General features: G+C 52.5%; 6 protein-coding genes and 3 pseudogenes across 6 annotated transcripts; 5 read left to right on the plus strand and 4 right to left on the minus strand.

Annotated features, from left to right (window-relative positions):
* Positions 1-225: 225 nt before the first annotated feature.
* On the plus strand, positions 226-1,102 carry SAPIO_CDS6023 (Snare domain-containing protein; the record flags this gene model as incomplete). The annotated part of the gene is made up of 2 exons (XM_016788223.1): positions 226-510; positions 581-1,102. The coding sequence occupies 2 exons, from the start codon at positions 226-228 to the stop codon at positions 1,100-1,102; spliced, it is 807 nt and encodes a 268-aa protein (XP_016642539.1).
* Positions 1,103-1,371: 269 nt separating this feature from the next.
* SAPIO_CDS6024 lies at positions 1,372-2,313 on the minus strand (annotated as a pseudogene; the record flags this gene model as incomplete).
* Positions 2,314-3,749: 1,436 nt separating this feature from the next.
* Positions 3,750-5,639, plus strand: SAPIO_CDS6025 (GDP-Man:Man(3)GlcNAc(2)-PP-Dolalpha-1,2-mannosyltransferase; the record flags this gene model as incomplete). Its single annotated transcript, XM_016788224.1, has 4 exons — positions 3,750-4,132; positions 4,194-4,329; positions 4,410-5,397; positions 5,464-5,639. The coding sequence occupies 4 exons, from the start codon at positions 3,750-3,752 to the stop codon at positions 5,637-5,639; spliced, it is 1,683 nt and encodes a 560-aa protein (XP_016642540.1).
* A 564-nt stretch (positions 5,640-6,203) lies between these two features.
* SAPIO_CDS6026 (Gamma-glutamyltranspeptidase) lies at positions 6,204-8,232 on the minus strand (the record flags this gene model as incomplete). Its single annotated transcript, XM_016788225.1, has 6 exons — positions 6,204-7,281; positions 7,339-7,387; positions 7,445-7,543; positions 7,594-7,654; positions 7,737-8,000; positions 8,083-8,232. 6 exons carry the CDS (start codon positions 8,230-8,232, stop codon positions 6,204-6,206), a joined length of 1,701 nt encoding a protein of 566 aa, XP_016642541.1.
* Positions 8,233-9,259: 1,027 nt separating this feature from the next.
* Positions 9,260-10,978, plus strand: SAPIO_CDS6027 (annotated as a pseudogene; the record flags this gene model as incomplete).
* A 248-nt stretch (positions 10,979-11,226) lies between these two features.
* Positions 11,227-13,444, minus strand: SAPIO_CDS6028 (Actin cytoskeleton organization protein; the record flags this gene model as incomplete). The annotated part of the gene is made up of 2 exons (XM_016788226.1): positions 11,227-12,606; positions 12,698-13,444. 2 exons carry the CDS (start codon positions 13,442-13,444, stop codon positions 11,227-11,229), a joined length of 2,127 nt encoding a protein of 708 aa, XP_016642542.1.
* Positions 13,445-15,468: 2,024 nt separating this feature from the next.
* On the plus strand, positions 15,469-16,575 carry SAPIO_CDS6029 (annotated as a pseudogene; the record flags this gene model as incomplete).
* Positions 16,576-17,325: 750 nt separating this feature from the next.
* SAPIO_CDS6030 (Threonine aspartase) lies at positions 17,326-19,077 on the minus strand (the record flags this gene model as incomplete). Its single annotated transcript, XM_016788227.1, has 3 exons — positions 17,326-18,716; positions 18,782-18,970; positions 19,041-19,077. The coding sequence occupies 3 exons, from the start codon at positions 19,075-19,077 to the stop codon at positions 17,326-17,328; spliced, it is 1,617 nt and encodes a 538-aa protein (XP_016642543.1).
* Positions 19,078-20,808: 1,731 nt separating this feature from the next.
* Positions 20,809-22,570, plus strand: SAPIO_CDS6031 (uncharacterized protein; the record flags this gene model as incomplete). Its single annotated transcript, XM_016788228.1, has 7 exons — positions 20,809-20,843; positions 20,935-20,957; positions 21,035-21,259; positions 21,319-21,365; positions 21,439-21,525; positions 21,591-22,424; positions 22,505-22,570. The coding sequence occupies 7 exons, from the start codon at positions 20,809-20,811 to the stop codon at positions 22,568-22,570; spliced, it is 1,317 nt and encodes a 438-aa protein (XP_016642544.1).
* Between the last annotated feature and the right edge of the window lie 1,664 nt (positions 22,571-24,234).

A 24,234-nucleotide genomic window follows, 5' to 3' on the forward strand; every position in this document is an offset into this window, starting at 1 on the left:
CCCTGGATTGGATTGAGCAAGAAAGACGTACGATTACGTAGGCAGGCAGCCACCCGACCACCATCGCCGCCGCCTGCCTCTCTGAGGGGACGATGGATCCTCTGACACTACGGACTTGACGGCAATAACCCTCTTGATCTCTGCCACGCGCAAATTCCACAAGTCGACCCGCAACAGCGGAAGCCAATACTATCAAATATCGACGATAATTCGCAGAAGGACGTAATGTCATTTGACCAGCTCTCGTCTCTCGAGGCCGGCCACGGCGGCGAGAGCGGCGCCTACAGCGACGACCCGGGGTTTAAACAATTGCTGCGCGAACTCCGGACGAAACTCAGCGACTTGGAACGAAACGTTTTGAAGCTCAGAACCGATGTGAACCTCCTAGGGACAAGGCGCGATACCGCTCGTGTCCGTGAACGAGTGCACGACTTCCTAGAAAAATCTAGGGATTCCTGTTTGTCGATCGGCGAGGGCGTCAAGAAGCTTCAAACCTGGGACGACCTTTCGGTATGATTAATCTTATCGCTTGTACCAGTCGGGGCGTATGCGTCTAATTTCTAACTATTTTCGCTCTCAGAAACAACAAAAGTATGAGCGCAATAAGATCTCGGCCGAGTTCCAAGACGCCTTCAAAGAGTTCCAGGACCTACAGAGAACCGCCCTCGAGAAACAACGAGCATCCGTTAGCGCCGCGCGAGCAGCCCACGAATCGGAAACCGCCGGTGAACACATCTCTACCAGCCCCCAAGAACAACAACTGCAGCAGCAAGAACTCTCGAGCCTCGCCGCTCAAGACGAGGTCGATTTCCACGAAGCCCTCATCATCGAACGAGAGGAGGAGATCCGAAACATCGAGCAGGGTGTTGGCGACCTCAACGTGCTTTTCCGACAAGTAGCCCAGATTGTTAGCGAGCAGGGTGAACAGCTCAACACCATCGCGGACAATGTCGAGGTCACTAGGGATGACACGCGGGGCGCCATGGTGGAACTCACTCAAGCATCTCGATATCAGAAGGCAGCGAGAAACAAGAGCTGCTGCCTGCTCATCATTGTTGCTGTTATCTTGACGATTGTGCTGCTGGCGATATTTTTGGATTGAGCGATGCTTCCTTTTTGAATGTTCCCTATCTTTCCTTTGTCACTTTTTACTCGTTCATCCAGACTTCTCGAGCTCCCGGCCAGCGAGCATTCGATGATTATAGGTTCTGAGGGCGTTTCCATGGCTAACTTGTATTTTACACGCGGTCTCCTTTGTATATGTACATATTGAGGTAGCAGATAAAGCTTGCTTGCTTACTCCTCTTATTCCTCTTTCTTATTATTCACAGATTTTTCCTTTTTCCTTCACTTGAAATGCCCACGACGTGTCTATTTGGGCCCGGCAACCCACCATTGTTCTCTCGTCGCACCCGTGCTGTTTAGCCAAGGATTCTTGGAAGGTGGAGGGAGACTCCTATCCTTAAGCGCTGTTGAACCTCGAAGAATCAGTGACGATGATAGCCAGAAGAAGGTCACCCCAGACGGTAAACCCGACAAGATTACAGCCAGGACAGGAGCAAGGACCAATCCTCCTCGTCGAAGCCTAACAGCCATCGAGGTTTGCTTAGGATCGAGAAGCTGCCGAGCTTCAACCATGCTGCGTGGGAAATTGTTGTAGATAAATGAAGCGCTAATTAAGACAGGGAGGATGTAAGTCGGGTCGGCGACTGTAAGGTCCTGGAACCACAGAATACCCTCAGTGGCAAGAGTAGGGTCCATCGGGGCGGCTCGGCCGACGCCCGCAATATTCCACAAGGAACGCGAAAAGATGAGCCAGGCGGGCATATACACGACGAGAGTTCCCACGAGGGGTTTGAACATGGTCAAGCCAGCCTCTTTTCGTAAGCGCTTGTATTCCTGCTGGGCCCTCTTCTGGGGATTGTCGAGCTTCAGCTGTACAGCTTTCTGATACCATGCGAGACGTAGATCGGAAAGCCTTTTCTCTCGGTTGGCAAACCGTCTCTCGTAGGACCTGAAGGGCAATCTTAGGGAGACTACGAGGGTCGCCGCGATCCCGGGGATGAAAAGATACCACGGGATTCCGGACGCGGCGTGCAAGCTTATGAGAGCCTCGCTGGTGCTCTCAATTAGGCTTGAGAAGGTCACCATGGTTCTCGACCCTGCCAGTTTCGAGCCATGAGAAACCGTCGGCCGCGCATTGGCGAGGATAACATGGCTGGGGTTGCAGTGATGTCGCGTGCTGTTCGCGAGGACACCCACTGATGGTCGTGAGTAGGGAAGCAGCCGAGCTGCGCACCTTTGTGATAGCATCGCGGAATATCAATGGCTGTATTTAAAGTGGTCAGAGGGTGTATAATATGAGAACGAGTGACAGATACTCACTTACATTGGAGTATTCCCAGCTGATCACTGTCCCCAAGAAGCATCTCCTTGAGAGCTTCAAATTATGCAAGTGAACTTGCCAAGCGGGAATCGGGTGTTGCATACAGCGTCGTCTTTTAGCTCGCTTAGTCATTAACAGATTTCCGCTTCAGGCACAAACTTCGACTCACGTTCCACAACCCCATGTCATCGCGACGAGTAAGACTCCTGCGATCAAGTTGAAGAAACTCCGATTGCAAACCCAAGCAAGCACATGGATGATCCAGTCGAATTCATTCGCTCTTTTCAAACTTCTGCCACCGCTTGTTCCAGGCCGCATCGGCGCCTCAAGGGGGAATGTTCGTGAGATTGTCCAAGTTGAAAATCCCCAGAGGATCCCGCACATCACCAAGAGACTTTCCATTGTTTATCGGAATACACTAGACTCGTAGCCTGCTCTATGGTCTGCCTGGCTGACCCTCGACGCTTTGTTCTCAACAAAAGGCTGTTTTCATCGGCGAAGACAATGATTACGCTCCGTGATCACACCTCCCCTACCATTAAGAAGAGGAGGAAGGGCCACGAGGTGGGGTACAAACGGAAGGACGGCATGGACAGCAGGCCTGATAAACCAAAGTGTATTTCGAGAGGACACCTCTTGCATTTCTAGAGTTTCTCGTCCCCCTCTTCTCCCATTGCTAAGTTGAATGTATATGCATCCCGCAAATGGATAGCGTGCCGTGAGGAATCAATATAAGCTAAAGAAAGTACAGGCCGGCCTTCATGTTGCCGAGGCCATGTTGCTGTCAGCATCGACGGCGTTAAGAAGTCAACACAACTGGCCTCAAGTACCTCCACATAGTCATGGAGAGGACCCTTGAATGTGTAACTTATGGGAGCTCTGTCCGTTGGACGATACCGAGGCATACCCGAATTGATTTGCTGCTTAATTGCTGAGCATCAATATATATTTGCGAACTCATGAAGAACTCGTGGTCATCTCGTCGCCAATGAGTCGCGGAATATTTCAATTGATTACTCCTGAGCGAGCTCGCTTCGGAGGAGGACCTATGGCAAGCAGTTCTGTCATTTTAGCTCTATTACTGCATAGACCTGGTCCCTGCCCACATGGGTTTGGCCTTTAGCTCGTGCCTTCTCCAAATGCGCGGCATGTGAACATGTCAAGTGATCGTGACTCCAGCGCATGTTGACAGCTGTCAGCATCAATTTAGACTTCAAATACATGGCATTTCCGCCCCTGGGAGTTTACTTCCTTCCACTCCAAACAGTTACTGTAGTGGATAGGAGAGTTATTTCGACTTCCCTCTTCCTTAGAAAAGACCCCCCGAGATCCCTTAGCTAGGGTTTCTCCCTCATCTAGCACAATGCCGTCAGAAATGCTGGAAGAGTCTACCTGCAGCACGAACTGCAGCGACGTAAAATCGCAGCTACCCGTCCCCTCCGCCGCCATGTTCCTCGCCTCCATTCCGCTCACATATTTTGTTTTCCTACCGATCCTAAGCCGCCTAGTCGGAGCTATTCTAGCATGGTACTTGCGGAGGAGGTCCTCCGGCCGCAAGGCGCTCCTGCTCACCTTAAAACACGAAGACCAACGACGATTCCAAAAGGAGAAGACTCGAGCTGCGCAGACCGGCGCCGATGAGGAAGGATGGGAGAAGATAAAGTTGCAAATCACACCCTCGTCAGGGAACGGAGAAAAGGCGCGGAAGGACTGGGATGGGATCGTCGGTTTCTTTCACCCCTTTTGGTGCGTGTCTCCAGCCCTCTACCGGAAGGCGCGGACTTTCATGGAAACTAATAGGATGTAGCAATGCGGGCGGTGGCGGAGAACGAGTGCTCTGGGCTGCGATTAGGGCCACACAGCTACGATGGCCTAACGCCTTGTGCGTGGTATATACTGGGGACCAGGAGATGTCGAAGGATGCGTTGCTCTCGAGAGTAAAGGTGAGCATTTACTCTGGAGCTCTCCCTCCCCAGCCGTATTACCCTCCCAGGTAAACTAATAGCTCCCTGTCTCTAACCAGAACCGTTTCAACATCGATCTCCACGCTCCCACCGTCGCCTTCGTCTACCTCTCGACCCGCGACTGGGTACTTGCCTCCACCTGGCCCCGATTCACCCTCGTAGGCCAATCCATCGGTTCTCTGATTATGGCCTGGGACGCCTTCCACCTAGTAGTGCCCGATATCTTCATCGACACCATGGGATATGCCTTCGCGCAGGGTTTCTCCAAGTTCCTCTTTAGGCGCATGCCGACATGTGCCTACGTACACTACCCCACCATCTCCACCGACATGCTCGAATCCCTCGACCCCTCCTCGCCCCTCGGAAGTCGGGGCTTGAATGCGGGACAAGGCACAGGTATTCGTGGCCAGTTGAAAAAGGCCTATTGGCAGCTCTTCGCCGCCCTCTACTCGAGAGTTGGGTCCACCATCGACGTTGTCATGACGAACTCGACCTGGACTCAGGCTCATATCAAACTTCTCTGGGGGCCATATCGCAGCCAGAAGACAAAGGCCGAGCCCATAACCGTCGTCTACCCCCCTGTCGCCGTCAAGGAGCTCGAGGACGCTATTGAAGTGACTCCCGAGACCGAGAAGAAGCGCGAGAAGATTATATTATCCATCGCCCAGTTCCGACCGGAAAAGGATCACACGCACATTATTCAGTCCTTTGCCAGGTTTGCCAAATCTGGCTCACCTACTGCTCAAGGCGCACGGCTTGTCCTTGTAGGAAGTGTGAGGGATGACGGTGACTCGAAGCGCGTCTATCAGCTGCGCTTGCTTGTCAACGAACTCAATATCAAGGACCGTGTCCAGTTCCACCTCGATGCCTCGTGGCCCGAGGTGCTGGACTGGCTGAGGAGGGCCTCTGTGGGTGTGAACGGCATGTGGAACGAGCACTTTGGCATCGGTGTCGTGGAATACCAGGCCGCAGGTCTTATCTCTGTGGTTCATAGTAGTGGTGGTCCCAAGCTGGACATCGTCGTTGACATCGACGGTGAGCCGACTGGTAAGCATTCTGGCATTGATTCTCATTCACGAGGGATTTGAAACTAGAAACTAACAGCCAGCACAGGTTACCACGCTACCACTGAAGAAGAATTTGCAGAAGGCTTTGAGAAGGCCCTCTCCCACCCTAACCCACTTGCAGTTCGCCAACGAGCCCAAAAATCAGCTCTCCGCTTCACAGAAGAGGAGTTTGCCAAGAAGTGGACAGAGCAGATGGAGAAGCTCGTGGTCATGGTTGCCTGAAAGCACTCACATTCTCTTTCTTTTTGCGCTTCCACCTGCACATTAGCATGGGTGCCCTTTGTTCAGAGCATATTATCCTCACGGTTCTTTTCCTTAGCTGACTTCGCTGGTCTCGATGTTTCTTTTCGTTGTTTGTCTAGTTTCGATTCTCGTGTTTCCATTCTCGCATTATTTTTTTTCTCAAGTCTCGTGTGGCCATTTTTGAGGGCGTATAGACAGATACCCTTCCGTTCTCCTGTTCTCTCATTTCTTTTCTGTTTCTTTTCCGTTTCTCCTCTTTTTCTCCCCCAGCGCTCATAGCCACGGGTAGACGGCAGATGATGAGCTTCTAGACGAATTATGAATTTGTAATACTAGAGAGTGGGCGTTTCCGTTCGAGAGTGTGTATATTCCACGATTGTGTGTGTAAATATATTTGAATGCAATCATTAGATAAAGCAAAATGCTTGAATGTTCTATGCAACCTGGCTCCGATAACATGCCCGGCAATGGATATATGGCCATGACTCTCTCCCATGATAACAAGAAAGCAAATTGTAATGCAATAAACCTCTTCCTCCCCTTCTATGCCGTGGCCCCACCGCTATCCTTCTGCCTAGGTTCCGCCTCGGCCTCAAACACGCCGCCTTCCACCCTCACAGCATGCACAGCACTCAGCCCCTCAGCGACCCTAACGATCTCGTGTCCTCTCTGACGCATACTTTCGACCGTAGTATTGTCGAATTTGTACTCGACCAAGACGTGATTCGGCATGAGCTGATCGTGAATACGCGGCTCGGCGAGGGCCTGGGGGAGGGAGAAATCGTGCTCTACGAGGTGCCAGATGACTTGGGTCGTGGCACTGATGATTCGAGAGCCGCCGGCCGCGCCTACGGTTGCGTAAAGTGTAGAAGGCGTGCCAGACTCAGCGTCTGCGGGGATTTCGATGATGACGGGGGTGATGGACGAAAGGGGCCGCTTGCCGGGGCGGATGAAGTTTGCTGCCGAGGGCGCGAAGCCGAATTCGTTGGACACATTTGGGATTGAGAAGTCGTTCATTTCGTTATTTAAGACAACCCCAGTGACTGGATCCATAATCAAAGACCCATACAGCAGATTGATCGTGGTTGTCACAGACGTCGCCATGCCGTCCTTATCAGCCGTGACGATATGCGAAGTACCCTGACCCTCCGTTGTGTAAATCTCCCTCGGGTCATATACTTCGATCGGTTGCGTCCGATCGTCCAAAATACGGTCTCGGATAGACTTTGCAACGTTCTCATCCAGCATCGCCTTCTCAATCTTGATCGATTCGGGAACAAAGTCTGGATCTCCAAGTTCCAGACGCGAGCCGTAGGCAAACCTCATAGCTTCGTTGAAACGATGGGTCGTGAGATGAACATCCTCCCAATCTTCGATGGGGTACTGCTCCATTGTCTTTAGGATGCTCATGAGGATGGCGCCGCTGCTGGGAACGCCCGAGGTGTAGAGCTTGTAGCCGCGGTATGAAATCTCCAGCGGCTCTCTCCGTATCACTTCGTAGGACTCCAGGTCGTCCAGGGTCATGGTTCCGTTCTCCTTCTGGATAACGGAGATGAGGGACTCCGCAATCTCGCCCTTGTAAAAGGCATCCGCTCCATGCTTTCCGATCTTATCGAGGGTGCTGTTTCTTACCGTTAGCGGGTTGTGGCCTCGATACAGGGACATCGGTAATGCTCACTCGGCATAGTTCTTCCTGTACATTATGTCGCCAACTTCAACGAGTTTGCCTTTACGAGAGGGCAATGTCAGCGTCGTAAAGGTGACTCGCCGGGAATATAACATACCATTAGGGGCAAAATGTTCCGCCCACGCCGGGTCTTCGAGGAATATATTTCTATTTTTCGTGATCACGGCATTCATATAGCGGATAGTATCATGGCCCACTACACTGGGAAGTTAGCAAGAGAAGCCGGGAATAAGAACAGATACAGACCTTTGAAGCCATATCTCGCAACCTCGGAAGCGGGTTCTACAAGATGTTCCCACGGTAGTTTCTACTCCCCGGTATTAGTCTGCCATACGACGCACGTAGATCTTCGCTGAATAGGACAGCGGGAGGTATTGCAAAACACATACTCCATACTTCTTGTGCATATACTCCAGTCCGCGAACCTCTCCAGGTATCGCCACAGACAAACCGGAAGTAACGCTGCCCTCCACATTCCCATCGTACATGTTCTCAGAAGCCGCAGCCGGAGCCGCTTCCCGGAAGTCGATCACCTCATACTCGCCGTTCTCATCCCGCACGACAGCGAAACCGCCGCCGCCAATCCCTGAGTGATGCGGCGCAACAACGCCGATGCAGAAGGTGGTGGCCACTAATGAGTCGACTGCGTTGCCCTACATTTCCCCGGCGATGTTAGATGGGATGGTCACAGCACATGGGGTGTGTAATGAAGGCAAAATGTGAGAAGATACATACACCGTTGAGCAGAACATTGCGGCCGATGCGGCTGCATTCTGCGTTTTCACTCGCGACGCCTCCGTTTACACCGCCGTTCTGGAATACTATCTCGGGAATGAAATATGCGCCGGAGAGTGCGGCGAAGGAGAAGAACAAGCACCGCAACATATTGACAAGGTGATGAGGTAATTATTTCACCTCCTTGGATGAAAACGGGGAGAAGATGTCCTTCGAAGATGTCCCGTAGGTTCTCATGAAAGAGTGAACCCTGTTTTCTCAAGAAAGGCCAGGGCTAATATGAATACGCTCGGTTGGCCGACCGGGTGCTTAGTACTTGGTACTCCGAGGTGAGATGGGGGCAAGATCGCGGTGAGATATGTGGGGACGAGGACGAGAATGAGGACGAGACTACGAAGTCAAGCGAAAGCCCCGGCGACATGAAGAGCTTCTAGATAACTTCAACCCTCTACGACGGTTCACATGCACGATGCTCTAGTCTGGGGAAAACCACGAGGGAAAGTTAAACCCGCTCGTGACCTTCCCTCGACTTGATGAGATAAGGAAAGGCTAATCGCCAACAATTTGGACGCCGGGTCCAGGGTTCGGGCAAATCGGATCCGGTCCAGGGGGTCAGAGTGTCCACGAGGACGGCGATTAGTGATGGGGAACGTCGGTGCCCAACCGAAATCGGCCCCCCCGAAGCCCTTGCAGGGAAGGTACCTGGGCGCACCCCAGAGACATTTGGATACTGTGTGGAGAACGAAGATCACTGGCGAAGATCACTGGTCAGCTCAAATTCCTTCCCACTAAAACGGCAACGGAGACTTCAATGTTACGAAGTACCTTCGTAGATGCAGATGGGGCCCTCAGACCGTTTCAGCACTTCGGAATTAGCTTTAGCTTTGGCTCTCTCAGTACGCTAGAGGTGCGAAGGTACGCCGCGACCAATCAGAACATGTGAATATCCAACCTGCCAAACTCGGATTTTCTCATCGCATCGCGCAAAGAAATATTTCTACTAGTGGTCGCGATTCTCACTTTTCTTGTCCCGCCTCATACAAATCGCGGTGGCCATGCAATGAAGCCGTTCGCAAGACGACTATACACCATTATCAGTACTTCTTCTACCAAAGCATTTTACAGTCCAGCCGTACTTGTAAAACCACGAGGGCTCGCGACCCTCATCTCTCAAAGGATGACCACCGTCCAAGATGCAGTTCCCAATGCGACCGGCCAAGCCGCGGCCGTGAACGGGAACCGGAAGAGGCCGCACGGCCAGGGTGCGAGGTTGCTGAAGAAGCAGAAGACAAAGCGGGAAAGGAACATCACGGAGGGATCAACCGAGGAGGTTCTGCTTGCAGATGTACAGGCCCTGCTCAACTCGCTAAAGTTGAGCATTGATGCGATACCAGAGAGAGAAGAACAACAGCTCGCAGCCACACTACCAGCTGAAGGCTCCGAGGTAGACGTCAAGGTCCTCGAGCTCTCCTCCACCGGCGACGGCCTTGCCATCCTAGACAGCCCAGATTCCGATTCATCATCACCATCCGCCTCCCCTCCCCAAGTCTACGTCGTCCCCTTCGTGGCACCAGGAGACATCGTCCGCGTCAAGGTCTACCGCCACCTCCGCAAAGAAGGCTACTCCGTCGCCGACTACATCTCCGTAACCCGCCCCGGCGCCCTGCGCGACGACGCCCGCATCCAGTGCGCCTACTTCGCCAAGTGCGGTGGCTGCCAATTCCAAATGCTCGACTACCACGAACAGCTGCGTCACAAGCGCACCATCGTCGAAAAGGCCTTCCGCAACTTCTCCCAATTACCCCCGGACCTCGTGCCTGTCGTCGGCGATACTATCGGCAGCCCGCTCCAGTACGGCTACCGCACGAAACTCACCCCGCACTTCGACGGACCGCCGGGGTACCGCCCCTCCAAGAGGCACGCCCCAAAGGTCTTTTTCGAGTCCTGTCCGGACGTGGGATTCATGCAAAAAGGCAAGCGCAAAGTCCTCGACATCGAAGACTGCCCCATTGGCACTGAAGTCGTCCGCAAGGGTATCACTCGCGAGCGCACTCGCATGGCGAAGGAATACGCCGACTACTCCCGCGGCGCCACCATCCTCCTCCGCGAGAGCACCAAGCGGTACCCCAAGGATAGTCCCGAGATACCCAAGTCCATCCCTGACGACGCCGTCAGGGTCGATACCGACAACCACGTCGACGTCAAGACCTGCGTGACGGACAACAACGCTACCACCACCGAGTACATCGACGACCACATCTTCACCAACCCGGCCGGCTCCTTCTTCCAGAACAACAACTCCATCCTCCCGCGCTTCACGGATTACATCCGCCAGCACATCCTCCCTCCCACACCCGCTGCCGCAAGTCCCATCAAGTACCTCATCGACGCCTACTCCGGCTCGGGTCTCTTCACCATCTCGTTAGCTTCCCTATTCACCGGTAGCATTGGCATCGACATCGCCGACAAGTCTATTGAATACGCCCGTAAAAACGCCGAGCTCAATGGCATGAAAGCCGATTCGTGCAGCTTCATCGCTGCCGACGCACGTCAGCTCTTCCGGAGCGTCACGTATCCTCCTGACGAGACCGTTGTGGTTCTCGATCCGCCTCGAAAGGGGTGCGATGCGGATTTCTTGGGCCAACTCTTGCGGTTCGGGCCCAAGAGGGTGGTTTACGTGAGTTGCAATGTGCACACACAGGCAAGGGATGTGGGTGCCCTGGTGAGGGGCGATGGAGGAGATGGCACCAAGTACGAGATCGAGAGTCTCGTCGGGTTCGATTTCTTCCCTCAGACAGGTCACGTTGAAGGAGTTGCCGTGCTTAATCGGGTGGAAAAGGGAGATACGGCAATGACATCTGAGACACGAAACGAAGTTTCGAGCGAAAATAATTGAATATAGCATTTCATTTGTATAATAGAAATAAAAGCATGGGCACCACGGGCGGAAATAAAAATAGAAAGGCCAATCCATCTATGATCTAGGAGATAACAAATCATATCGTGGTCGTATTCATCAAATATCAAGTCTAACCTCCTTCCTGTCTTCATAAAATAACGCCAAATAATGCATTGAAGCGGGTCACGACAATCCGAGCGAAATATCGCAGGTTTTTTTCTTTTTTCTTCTTCTTTTTTCCCTTCTTATTTCTCCTCAATAAGAACCTTCGAAACCTCCAAGACCACCTCCAGCACCTCGGGACGACGAGTCTTCTTAGCGCATTCGGTGAGCATCTCGAGGCCCCCTTGCTGGGCAACTTGCTTCTTTCCAAGCTCGCCCACCCTGCCTTCGGCCGTGACAACATTGCGCAGCACGAACGCAGCTCGATGTCGAAGGTCCTCATTGTCTTCTTTACACAAATTGAAGAGGATCGAGATGCCGCGTTCTTGTTGCAGAATGGCCTCGACGACGTTCTCATGAGCAGTTAAAGCTGCAAGAGCCCCGCTAGCAGCGCTCCTGGTAGCGATGTCGTCGGAGTCTGCTAAGGCGAGCAGGATATGGAGGCGTTGCTTGGCTTGAGGTGTCCCGTCGGCGTACAAAGCCATCCCTTCGATGTCTTGCACCAGGTTGCAGATCAATTCGACGGCGGCTTTTCGAACATGCGTGTTGGAGGACAGCAGTAAGTCTTCGATTTGGGGCCATGCTGTCCGGATAATCAACCCCCGAACATCTGCGTTATCCATAGACGCCAAATTAGTCAAGGCCATGAGAGACTCAAAGGATGGTAGCAGGTCTCGCTTCTCCGACGTTTGATCGGGTGTCAGGATGGAGACAAGAGGCCGGATTGCAGACGTGACTGGGCTTGCCCGATTTCCGCCAAAGACGAGAGCCGGATTAATGCTAATGAGAATACGCGCAAGCGCTTGCGCAGCCATTTGGCGAGCTTGAGGCTCCTTCGTAGGGATGCTTGACCACGCCGTAAGAAGCAGTTTGACGGCACCTTGCTGCGCCAGCTTCCCGCGCAGGGCCGACGTAAGGGATATCGAATTAATGATGGAAACAATGAGAGAAAGAGAAGCAGTGGAACCATTTTTGCTGTGTGCGACTAAAACTGGGGTAACGCCGGCTTCAAATACAAGTTTACACCGTTCAGAAACATGGGTATTGTCGTCCAAGGTATCATCTTGAGATTGCGTGAGTTTTCCGGCAGCATTCGCATAGGCCTTGAGCTGCCGCATCTTCTCCTCCTCCTCCGTGAGTGAGGGCCTATACCTCGTCAAATTCACGAAAATGCTGAGAGCGCCATACGTCATCGGTGATTTCGGGGGAGCGTCGCTGAGAGATTTAATGAGATTTTGAAGTAGCTCCGGGTTGTGAGCCACTCGTTCCTTGATAGTAGGTCGGAGGGTCACGTATGCGAGCCCCTCGATCGAGTGTTGTTTCGCTTTTTTGAGATCTTCATGGCCGTCGGTTTTCCGCAACTGGAAAGTAGTAAACTTCTCAGTCAATTCCTCGATGGTTGTCGAGGCCGACTGAACTCTTTCGCCTCCTTCATTATTCAATTGCGTCTTCGAAGGTATCGCCTTCACCCTAAAGTTAGTTAGACGCGAAATCGATGTTGTGATAAGATGGGGTAATGAAGGGCAAAGTGTTTAACGAGCATTAGACACGTACTCTAATCTTCGCTAGGACAACGCCGGCCATGACCTGGACCTTGAGAGAGTGCCTGTTCATGTTGACTGAGCCATCTTCAAGGCTGATTTGGGTGTCGGAATCCAGCGCACGTGTAACCTCGTTAGGGTCCTGGTCGACAACCTCCTCTAGCCAGTCGATGCAGTACTTCTCCACGGCCTCGCGACACTGTGGATGCATGCAGGCGGCGTTGAGTAGCTCAAGGCATGCTGTCTCAACCTTGCGGCTCTTCCATTTGCGACTCATCAAGGGCGCAAGACTAGGGAGGAATCCGGGGCTCAAAAACAGCTCCGAGATAATCTCGGGCGCAATTGGGAAGATGAGTGACGCGACGCAGAAAGCGACAATGAAGTCATCATAGGTACCCCTCCGAACTCTATCGAAGAAAAACGTAGAGAGCGCCTTAGCGCCCTCCTCACCAGCGGCCTTGAGATAAGCGGCAGTAGTAAGAGTGGCATGAGCCCGAACATCCTCGGGCTGCCTCATGTCCATGTGACCTAGAATGGTGTCGAGACAATCGGCATCAATGACTTTGCAGATTGACGGAGTGTCTTTGTCCGCCTTTGTAAGCTCGAAATCCTCGTTCAAAAGGGCGGTGACCTTGTCTAGATCACGACACGTCTCGTCATCCTCTCGTCCACCTTCCATCAACTGCGCGAGGAGAAGCTGTGTACGATCCTCTCGAGAGAGGTCGGGGCGCTGTTGCGCCGCCACTGTAGTTGTTGCCATAGATGGGGGTAGGTGGGTGTGTTGTGTATGAGCCGTGCAGGAGAGCAGAAGGGTTTGCGATTTGGAAGAAGGGAGGGGAAATTGGCGGGGTATTGATTGGAACCAGTGAAGTAGATCTGTTATGAAGGCGGGGACACCGACTGCTGAGCTGAATGGGTAGGACAGGGGAGAGAGCGGTGGAGGAAGAAAAAGGTGGTTGAGTGTTGAGGTCGCTCAACAGAGCTTGACGGGTTACGGTCAGGCATATATATTTTTCTAGGTTCCAAAATTAAACGTCAACACTTGTAAGCGTCAAAGTGTCGAGACCGTAGTCGGAGCTACTGAATCAGGAGAAGGAAGGTACGGGGCTTCTGTGTCAACATTGCGCCGACCATCTTTTACAAAGTACATGTGTAATAGTCTGGACTCTCGACTGATCTGGGTGGTCTTGCCCTCCTGTTTGGCCTTTGCTCCAAGCATGTGGCAATAATGGCTCTTGACCAACCTTCTAAACTACATGGACGCACCTTCCGGGGAATCCATCCGTGTCTCCAAGCCCAGGCTGACTCGGGGTCTCCTAGCGCTAGGTTTTCTGTGGGCAAGTGCGATCTAACAACCCTGCACTTCGTCCCACTTTCCACTTTCCACTTGTGATTTCACAAGATATTAATGACGGTGGCATCGGTGGCATGCGCACCCCACTCTCCATCCACTCCATCCACTACACGGTTGCACTTGTCACAGGTCGCCCGCGGGATAATATTCTAGTCGGGAAGCGAGGATGCAACGGGAAGCATGTGCATGCAACTTTGGTACGGCTGCGGCTGTATCGCGCACTCTGTGCCTGCCCATCTGAAGTTGTGCCGGGTCATGCAACACTATCAAAGCGATTAGTGCTACTGCTTTTACTTTTTATTGTTGGATGGTGTCTGCGAGCTCTCCCGTCTTTTCCGCTGCCACTGCCTTGGTCATCAATCGCTTCATGATAGGGCCGATAAGCTCATCGACTCCACGTTGATGACCAAATAGCACTCCACCGAGATATCGGTTCGAGCAATGCAAAGGTCAAGGGTGTGGGGTGTTTCGAAATGGGACAGTAGTAATTCCTATTATTCACCTTGGCGTTGCTCGATCGAGATATTTAAAGAAGATTGACCGAACAGAGAATGACAGGACCCTTGTCCTAGTGCAAGACGAACTGAAGCCATTATTTTGCGATACTACTTCGTACGCTTCGAGCACCGAGCCAAGCTTCTTGCCCACAAACACGTTATTCTGAGAGGGTGGCCATTTGCTTTTGATGTTGGTGACATCAAGGTAATGTAGAATGGAATGTTGGAATTGGGTTGCGCCTGTCATCATCGGCTCCGACCTAATCTAAGATGGCTCGGTATGAAGGAGACAAAATCCGTAGAGCAAATGACAGCCTGGCTGGCTACGTCCAAGAGAACAATGTGAACGTAAGATGCCAAGTCTTCTGGAAATGATTCATTTACATGTTAGTATTAGCCCACTGTGTCGAGATATTTCGGGTCCTTATATGAAGAGCTCAACCTAGAGAATCTTTGATACCTTGTGTAAACAGATCAACCAAGAGCTAGCGAGAGATCCATACGAAGTACAAGTCGACGCTCCAATGTTCTTGATTTTGTGTGTTGATGAATCGATGTTAGTGGGGGCACGGAAAAAAAGTGCCAAAATGGAAGCTACCAATGTACCTACAGACTCCCCACTTCGGCCTCTTCCCGCACTGCTGCGGGCAGTTGTTGGCGTAAAATCAAAGGTGCATGTGAGTACTTCGTACTTCGTACGAACTACGAAGGTACATAGCCACATTCCTTGATCGACGTCAGAAAAGAATTTCGTCAGCCTTGCACCGTTCAACATCAACTCCAAACGCCTACCCACGCATTCTCTCTCCATCACCCCTTCATAACCTCTCATCTCAACCTGCTGTTCCCTGGCAGCCCACCAAAACAGCAGGGCCACATTCAGATGGTTCCGACTCCCTCCGCTCCTCGCCGCGGGGCTCCCATCCGCCCACAATGAACAGCATCAAAGACCCCGATGCCACCGAGCACTACGACGTCCCCAGCACCGACGAGATCCCCTCCCTCCTAACCGTCATCCTCGACACGAACCCCCGCGCCTGGGCAACCCTCGGATCCTCCCTCTCCCTCCCCAATGCCGTCGCCAACCTCCTCATCTTCATCAACGGCCATCTCGCCTTCAGCAACGCGAACCAGGTCGCCGTGATAGCGGCTCACACCAACAGGGCCCTATGGCTGTACCCCCCGGCACAAGATCAGAAGCCACCCTCCGCGGACGCCGACGCAGACATCGATATGCGAGATGCGAGCTCGAGCGCTACCCCCCTGCCTATGGGCTCGGCGAATAAGTATCCCCTCTTTGCCCAGATAGAAACCGCCGTCACGTCGTCTATACGGAAGATTTCCGCCTCGAGCACGCACGATGACCTGAACCAGGTCACGACGAAGCTCTCGGGAGCCCTCACCATGGCCTTGGCCTACATAAACAGAGCTTCGCAAAGCATAAGCGCCACGAAAGCCCCCGCGGCAGACACGGCCAAGGCCTCTGCGAGCTCCGGCCTCCGCGGCATTCGCGCCCGCATCCTCGTCATCTCCGTTTCCGACTCCCAACCCTCCCAGTACATCCCCACCATGAACGCCGTCTTCGCCGCCTCCCACCTAGAGATACCCATCGACACCCTCTCCCTCTTCGGAAACGACACCTTCATGCAACAGGCTAGCTTCATCACAAACGGCACCTTCCTCTCCGCCACGGAACCTCGTGGTTTCTTACAGTATCTCATGATGGGCTTCATGGCCGACGGCGAGGCACGCAACGCCCTCGTCGCGCCCCGCCACCACTCTGTCGACTTCCGCGCCGCTTGTTTTTGCCACCGGAGGGTTATCGATACCGGCTTCGTCTGCTCTGTTTGCCTAGGCATATTCTGCCAGGTGCCTGAAAACGCCGAATGCCTTCTCTGCGGGAACAAACTCCGCCTGGGCTCGTACGGGGCGAAACCGGCCGTCGTGCCACGGAAGCGCAAGAAGAGGAAGAAGGCAGTGAATGGAGGCAGTGGGAGGGAGGAGACATCAAGCGCTGCGGGCACGCCCCGTCCAGGATAGGCTCCTCGTGCTGGTACTAAAGCTCATCACCCTCCCCCACTTCCTCCTAGCCCTTAGTCGAAGAAGAGGAAGAAGAAACCAGAAATGGAAATTATATTTTGGACAAGCCGATTCCCGCCTATTCTCCGAAAGCCTACGGCCTGAACTGGCACGCGCAAGGTTTGAGAATAAAGGGTTAATCGAATAGGGCTGTCCGTGAGGTAGTGCCTCATGCTATGTACCAAGAAATCAACCGCGTCATGCAGTAACGTACACGCCATCTAATAAGAACATCATGAAGTACTCGTTGACTTTTGATTCTGGTTTAACTCCGTCTACTACTGGCTGTGGTGGATGTCTGTCTGTCTCCATGGAGACTGTTGGGCTCCATGAGGCTAATCGTGACGATGCAGACCTACTGCAGTATGTTCATCTAATATATCTACCGCAAGTGTCCACTCCTGGGGTAGATGAAACATCCCTGGAACCAAATTGAAGAAGTGTCATATCGTAGAACCAACGGTAGGCTTTAGGACTAGCGTATTTCTGAACTACATACGTACAAAAAGTGCCGGGCCTGTGACTGCGCGTGTAATCTGCACAGGAAGAGCCCCGAGTTGCATCGCAAGGCTTCTAAACCTCGAGTCCCTCAGCCATCACAAAGTAGGTGTGAAACATGGAGTGTACAGGTGTCACTAGCTCTCCTCGCTCGTTTCTATGCCCTTTCTCAGGCATATCCCCGTGATAAGCACCCAGTTTCGGAACTCAATTTCACCGGATGGCAACTCGGCGAGCACCAACCGAACATTTGGTGTCCCCATCCGGAGCAAGGCGAGACATGAGGCACTTGGGTTCCCTATCCGTGGAAGCCATTGTCGCCAGGGCGAAGGAGTCGGTATTGTGACCAAAGTAGAAATATACGGCGTTTCTACTCTTCTTGACAGCGATCACTCCAAGCGCTCCCGTGGTGGTCATTCCTTGCACTCCCGGATGCTTCATGAAATCCTCCATGATAAAAGAGTGAATGATGTCATGGTCATCCCCGTCGTACACATCCTCGCCCATCTCGCCGCACCGGCTGCCTCGCATGAGTCGCTCGGCGCATCGCTGGGAGGCCATTGTGGTAGCCATGTGCTCCCCAGTGCCGCTGGCGACCGCAGCCACAGAGACATTGTCGTGGTCCGCCGGGTGGGCCGGGATAACGGCGGATCCGATTCTAACGAGAGCTGCCGGACCGACTCTGCCTCTGTGTTTCATGCCGATGCCACCTGAAGATGAGCCTGCAGCTACGCGGCCCATTTGATCGATTGCGATCGCACCCACCGTGTCTGTGATCATATCATCCGAATCCTGTGCGTACTCTCCATAGAGCCTTTTATGGCCAAATGAAGACTTGTTCCATTCGGGCGGCGCCGTCCTGTTGTCCTCGTGACAGCCCAGGATGCCCGCTGGGAATTGTTTATCAAGGGCCTGAGGTGAAGTCGATCCATCTCTTAAAGCCTGCTCAGCCAAACCAATTCCGTTTCCATCCCGGGGTCCATTCGTTGGTGCTTTTGAGACCTCGGGATGGCGACCCTGGTATTGCGGATGCAGAAGTGCCAAGGCGCCCTCATTCGTCAATCCTGGAAACTGAGCAAAAATTTCGGCCCCCGGGGCGCAAGTATCAGAAGGCTTTAGATGGGGAGTAGGCTCTACATCTTTCCCAGAGCTGTTCGCCGTGGACTTCCTCATTGGAACCTCGTAGCCTTCGGTGCTAGAAGATTCAGCTCTGGATGCGGGGATAACGTTCGACGGTGAATCAGGTTGAGCTTCATTAAACAGCCCAGTCGCCACTGCGTTCTGATGATCCGACTGATCGGGGCCGAACGGACGAAGCGTGACCGATCTTCCGGGTCGAGAATTCTCCGCGGCGTCCGGCGTCTGATTATTCGGCTTGGACTTCAAAGCAGCAGCACGCCTCAAGTCTTGTTGCCAGCGGTGGAACCGGTCACTAGCACTTTTGGAGATAAGATTCTCGTTGGGCACGATCTCCAACCCATGTCGTTGTGCGAACTTAACGGCGCCGACTCCGACTAGAAAACTGGGAGGGACCCTCCGAAGCGACAGGGGCTCGAGGCTTTTATCAAGCAGGACCTTGGCTAAACATATGGGATTTCGAATATCTAGAAATTAGTTCGTGTCAGCGCTAGGTTGCTTCAAGAGAAGACGGGTTGACGATAGGACACACTAGATACGGCGCCACAGGCACCGCTACGACCAAGATGGTCGACAACACATGCATCGCATTCGACCGTTCCGTCGATGCAGAGGTTCGAGCCATATCCGGCATTTGTGATTTCTCGATCTTCAAGAATTTTGATGGCGATTGTCACGGCCTCGGTTGCGCTCGCACCAGCATTGAGAAACCTCATGGCCACTCGAGCAGCGCTGTCATACCTGTCAGCCAAAACTATCCTTCGCGCAGGTATGTTCCTTAGGAGACATACTCGCTACATGCTTGTAGGTGGAAAACCTCGTTTGCATGGCTATGGAAGCCGGCCCCGGCGTGAATTGCGATGGCCGTGATGGGTTTCTTTCGAGTTACTGCCGAGGAACTGCTGGACTCGGAAAGGAGACTTAAGGGCGGGGCAACGGGGTAAGGTTTAGTCTGGCTGCTTGGTGTTGCTCCGTCGTTCTGAGGCGTGGCAGACAGTTTACGAATGTTTTCCATAATGATGCCCTAACAACTCTGGATCCAATGTCTGAGAGGCTCGATAATGCTATTCGTATCGGGAGGAGGCGACATTGGCACAGCTGAACTGAAGATGGCAGAGATCAGTAAACGAAAGGGCATACAATATTAAAAGGTCCATACCAGCCCTAGAGAGAATGTCCACCCTTGCCGTCAACCGCTCTGTGCCCTAAGACTGCTGAGTCTGAAGATAGCTAGAAGTGGCCGGCGCAATAATGAGGTGGGAGGGGGGCGGGATGTATCCGACTACCAACTCTGAAAATAAGGATTCAGGTAATGAGACCAAAAGATTGACGTTGGCGGAAATTCTAGGGTCGGGGTCGGGAGGGAGTTTTGGGAGAATCAATGGGAAGTCCACAGTACAGCTAGAAAGACCGAGTAATTCCACTTGAATAAGGAGAAGAGATAATGAATATATCTCATACAGAGAGACGGTGGGTGGGATTGGGGACTAGGAGTGGGAGTGTAAATGGAAAATGGGAGCGAGGACAACGAAGAGATCAAATATCGATGTTGGTGTGTGCATGCGTGCTTGTGCCAGTGGAAACAGCTGGACGAGATCCGCAAATGAATCATCCCAACGCCAACTAGAAGTAGGAAAGATTAGGATACCTGATACGTGGACGATACAATATCAATCAAGTAACTGAAGGAGCTTTCAACTGGTCCAGAAACATAGCTCCATCGAGAAGGGGTTTCGGGTCATGGGGAAAGTGTACTGGAGGTTGTGGGTAGCAGTTAAAGGAAGTCGTGAACGAGTGGCTGGCATAGCATCTTCAATCCATCTACTCCCGCCGCCTAATTACATCGGACACTCTGAACATTTATGGATCGTCCTAACTCGGCATTAGCAGATATTATGGCAGGGTGATAAACAGGCACTCGGTGATCGTGAGTTCCTGGGTGCTCTTCTGGATTCAACAAGCCTACGTTTATATACGGGTCAACCGCTATGCCAGGTTACACCACAAAAATGCAAGAATAGAAATGGGTGACCTTCACTCGGCCTTGAAATGAGCGTCTTAGTTTCGGGTTTGACCAACTCGGTCTCTTTCCGACGAGATGGGATGAAGTCTCTTCTGGGCCTGACTGTGATTCTAACGCTGAGTGGCGGTTTGACGTTCTAGAATGGTGTCCTCGCAATGGCAACGGCAACCCGCGAACTAGTATGATGGGGGCTAGCTACGGCTTGGTATATTAGAAGTCGGACTGCTTTATTGAAAAAGTATGCGAGAGGTGAAGAAGTCTGGAGCTCTCGCCGGCTTACATAATTCGACAATATGTGGGACAACTTCGGAAGATAGTGACGACGGTTCCTCACATTGCTTGGCCTTGGTGGTGGGGCTTGGGTGAGGGACCCAACACCACCGTCGTCACCTTGGTTCCAGTCGCAGCACAGCACAGCTCCCCTGAGCAGGCATCACCGCTTTCCCAACAACCTCAGTTGGAATCTATCGTCATCTCCTCCTACGCACACTTCCCGCTTTGTAGGTTGGAGGCAAACTCCATCAAATACGCCCGCAATGGCCAACCAAACCCCCGCCGTTGTCATGGACAAGTAAGGCCCTATACACACACCCCGCACTGCCCCAAGGTCTCTAACTTGCCTCGTCGCGCCCAACTGATACTGATGGTTTATCCCTCTCCAGCGGTACCGGATTCTCAAAGTTGGGTATGTACAACGTTCCGGCGCCCTAGCTCGCTAGTATAAGTTCGATAGATTCGTCTCGTCTAAACCCGAACCTCTAGGTTTCGCTGGCAATGATTCACCTTCCTTCGTCTTCCCCACCGCGATCGCCACGAAAGGAGCTGCCGGAACTGGAGGAACGGGGTCCGGCCGACCGGCAGTTGCGAACAAACCGTCTTACCTTACTGGAGGAGCTGGCCCCAGTAGCCACCTCAGTGCAAAAAGGGGTACCGAAGATCTAGACTTCTTTATTGGTGATGAGGCTATAGCAGCATCGGGTGGCCCAGGTGTGTCCTTGTGCAAGCGTCAGACACCGCCATATCTGTTCCGGACGCTAACTAAATAGGCTACGGCCTTCACTATCCGATTCGTCATGGTCAGATCGAGAACTGGGTATGCGATGCCCGCCTCCCATTTCCCAAGCAGCAGCACGGCCTCACAGAGCTAACTAAAGCCCTTGGTATAGGACCACATGGAGCGATTCTGGTCCAACTCAATCTTCAAATATCTTCGCGTAGAACCAGAGGAACATTTTTTCCTCCTCACCGAGCCGGTCAGTAGTTACGCGGCTATCTCATTCAGCGTAACTCAGCTAACGGCAGGTTTTCCGTCGTGCAGCCCCTGAACCCACCCGAAAACCGAGAAAATACGGCCGAGATCTTTTTCGAATCCTTCAACTGCGCCGGTCTCTATATTGCCGTTCAGGCCGTCCTAGCCCTCGCGGCGTCTTGGACGTCGTCTAAAGTACACGACCGGTCTCTTACGGGAACGGTCATTGATTCGGGTGATGGTGTGACGCACGTTATCCCCGTTGCTGAGGGCTATGTCATTGGCTCTTCCATTAAGTCTATCCCCATCGCCGGTCGGGATATCACCTATTTTGTCCAGTCCCTCCTCCGTGACCGCGGCGAGCCAGACTCCACCCTTAGGACCGCCCAAGAGATCAAGGAGGAATACTGCTACGTCTGCCCCGATATCGTAAAGGAGTTCTCTCGATACGACCGAGATAGGAGTCGATTTATCAAGCATGTGGTTTCCCATCCCGGTGGCCGACAAGTAACGGTGGACGTGGGATACGAGCGGTTCATGGCGCCCGAAATCTTCTTCAACCCCGAAATCTACAGCTCCGATTTCCTTACGCCCTTGCCAGTTGTCGTTGACGGTGTCATTCAATCTTCCCCCATCGACGTGAGGAGGGGCCTGTACAAGAACATTGTGCTATCCGGCGGAAGCACGCTTTACAAGGACTTCGGTCGCAGGTTACAGAGGGACATCAAGCACCTTGTGGATGCGCGCATTCGGGCTAGCGAGATTCGCAGCGGCGGAGCGAAGAGTGGCGGTTTGGAGGTGCAGGTTATTACTCACAAGAGGCAAAGACATGGACCGTGGTTCGGTGGTAGCCTGCTGGGCCAGACACCAGAGTTCAGGTCGTATTGTCACACGAAGGCTGAGGTAAGTGTTTTCGTCTATTCTCTCTCTTACGAATTTCGTATACGCAGGGATATACAATGTTAACGCGGCGTCTAAAATAGTACCAAGAATACGGTCCTGGTATTGTGCGAAGATTCGCTTTGTTGGGTGGACCTGGAGGACCATAAAAGTGGACCGGAGCGAGCGTCGGATAAGATGGAGATGCGCAATACTTTTATAACACCGGGGATAGGGTATGGTGGTGGGTTATACACTAAGACCCAGAGAAGGCGACAGGTCGGGATTCAATTCTCTATATTAGCTTCCGCCACAGCTCTTTCTAGGGGGGTAAGATCTGGGGGGCGCCATTGCTCGGCGAATGGTTTTGGGGCAAAGTTCATACGAGGTCACGATGTAAAAAGTTTGGCCGTTCTGCGAGAGCGTTAGGGTTGAAGAAAGGGAAAAGCTTTTTATATGAGGGGGCAGACTCTTTTTTTGGTTCTTTGCGTTGGGGAAGTGAAATTCTATATGCGATGTTGGAAATGACAAGATCCCCTCTCCCCTCTTGTAAACCAGGAGGGAGACCCTGCATCCATGTTCCCAACTCTCTCTCTCTGAAGGGAGAAGCTATCGTACCTGTCGGTTGGGTGACCCGTCCGAAGCGCAGTATCTTGAACTCCTGTATTTCGTCGGCATATCTTTGCTTTCCTACGGCGTGTGAGAGTCCGTGCTCTGTTTTCCCCATTCCTAGCTTCGACTGTAGATAATGGGGAGGAGGGTTGCCAAGCCTAGTCATTGAGCACTTGAGCACACAGTCATCACCTTTTGCGCCATCCTAGAGCGTAATAACCGCATACAGGCGCAATCCACATAAGAAACATGTTTGGTGTTTCATGAGTCCGTGAGTAAGACCCGTAGGTATGTTTTTTTTTTTTTGGGGGGCCCGCCTCCTTCTCCTTTAGAGTTTCAGAGGAGTCAAGGTATTTTAGTGCCCCCGCTATGAACTCAAGGCTTAGCCGATTTTCCCGTATCGTCAGGGCGAAAGCGACGCCCAGACTGGCCTTATTAACCCCGGAAACGGAGATTGGCAGGCCGGTTTACTAGTGGTTGGTCTGGAGCTTCAGTGTAGTGATGGTCCATATCAACTCGGGGTCTGCATTGTAGATATGTCGATATTAATCCCGGATTCTTCATCCCCAAAGGTGACAAACAACGTCGGGCTAGAAATATTGAAACTACACGAGTGCGTGAAATACACTCAAGATACTTGTAGAATCTGAGTATGAATGCGAAGATTTGTGAGACGGGGGACTGTGACGGGAAACAAGATGGCGTAGACACAGGCTAGCTTGATGCCCCGACCTGTTTGCGTCGTATGGATCAATGTTAGAGAAAGGCGGCCTGTGATGCCAGTTGAGGCTATACGAATGCAGTGTAGAGATTCAAATTGACGGTTCGAGTGAAATGTGAGATTTGACATTTGGTCCAATACATTCAATACATTCAATACATCCACACTCTTACTGAGAGGAAGAATGCCGAACAGCCATGGAAAGAGAGTAAGTACTTCTTACTGTAAGTAGCCATGCGGTACACAGGCCCTTGAGTTCATTTTGCGGATGTGTGTCATTACCCATTATTAATCCGCTGCTCAAGCTGGGGTGGACAATGGGCGCAAACACGAAATGATGCTGAGAAATGGGCCAGGCCAGGCCATGCCAAAGTTCCGTCAAACGTTTCCAAATCGGAAACTTGGAGGGGAGCAATAATAAGCGCCCTCCCAAAAGATGATACACGCCTCAAATGTGAGACTTTCTTCACGCCCCCCTTTCCTTGCCCCCAAGACTCAATC

This window comes from Scedosporium apiospermum, assembly GCF_000732125.1.
Source record: "Scedosporium apiospermum strain IHEM 14462 chromosome Unknown SEQ_SAPIO_0099, whole genome shotgun sequence".
Lineage (NCBI taxonomy): Eukaryota > Fungi > Ascomycota > Sordariomycetes > Microascales > Microascaceae > Scedosporium > Scedosporium apiospermum.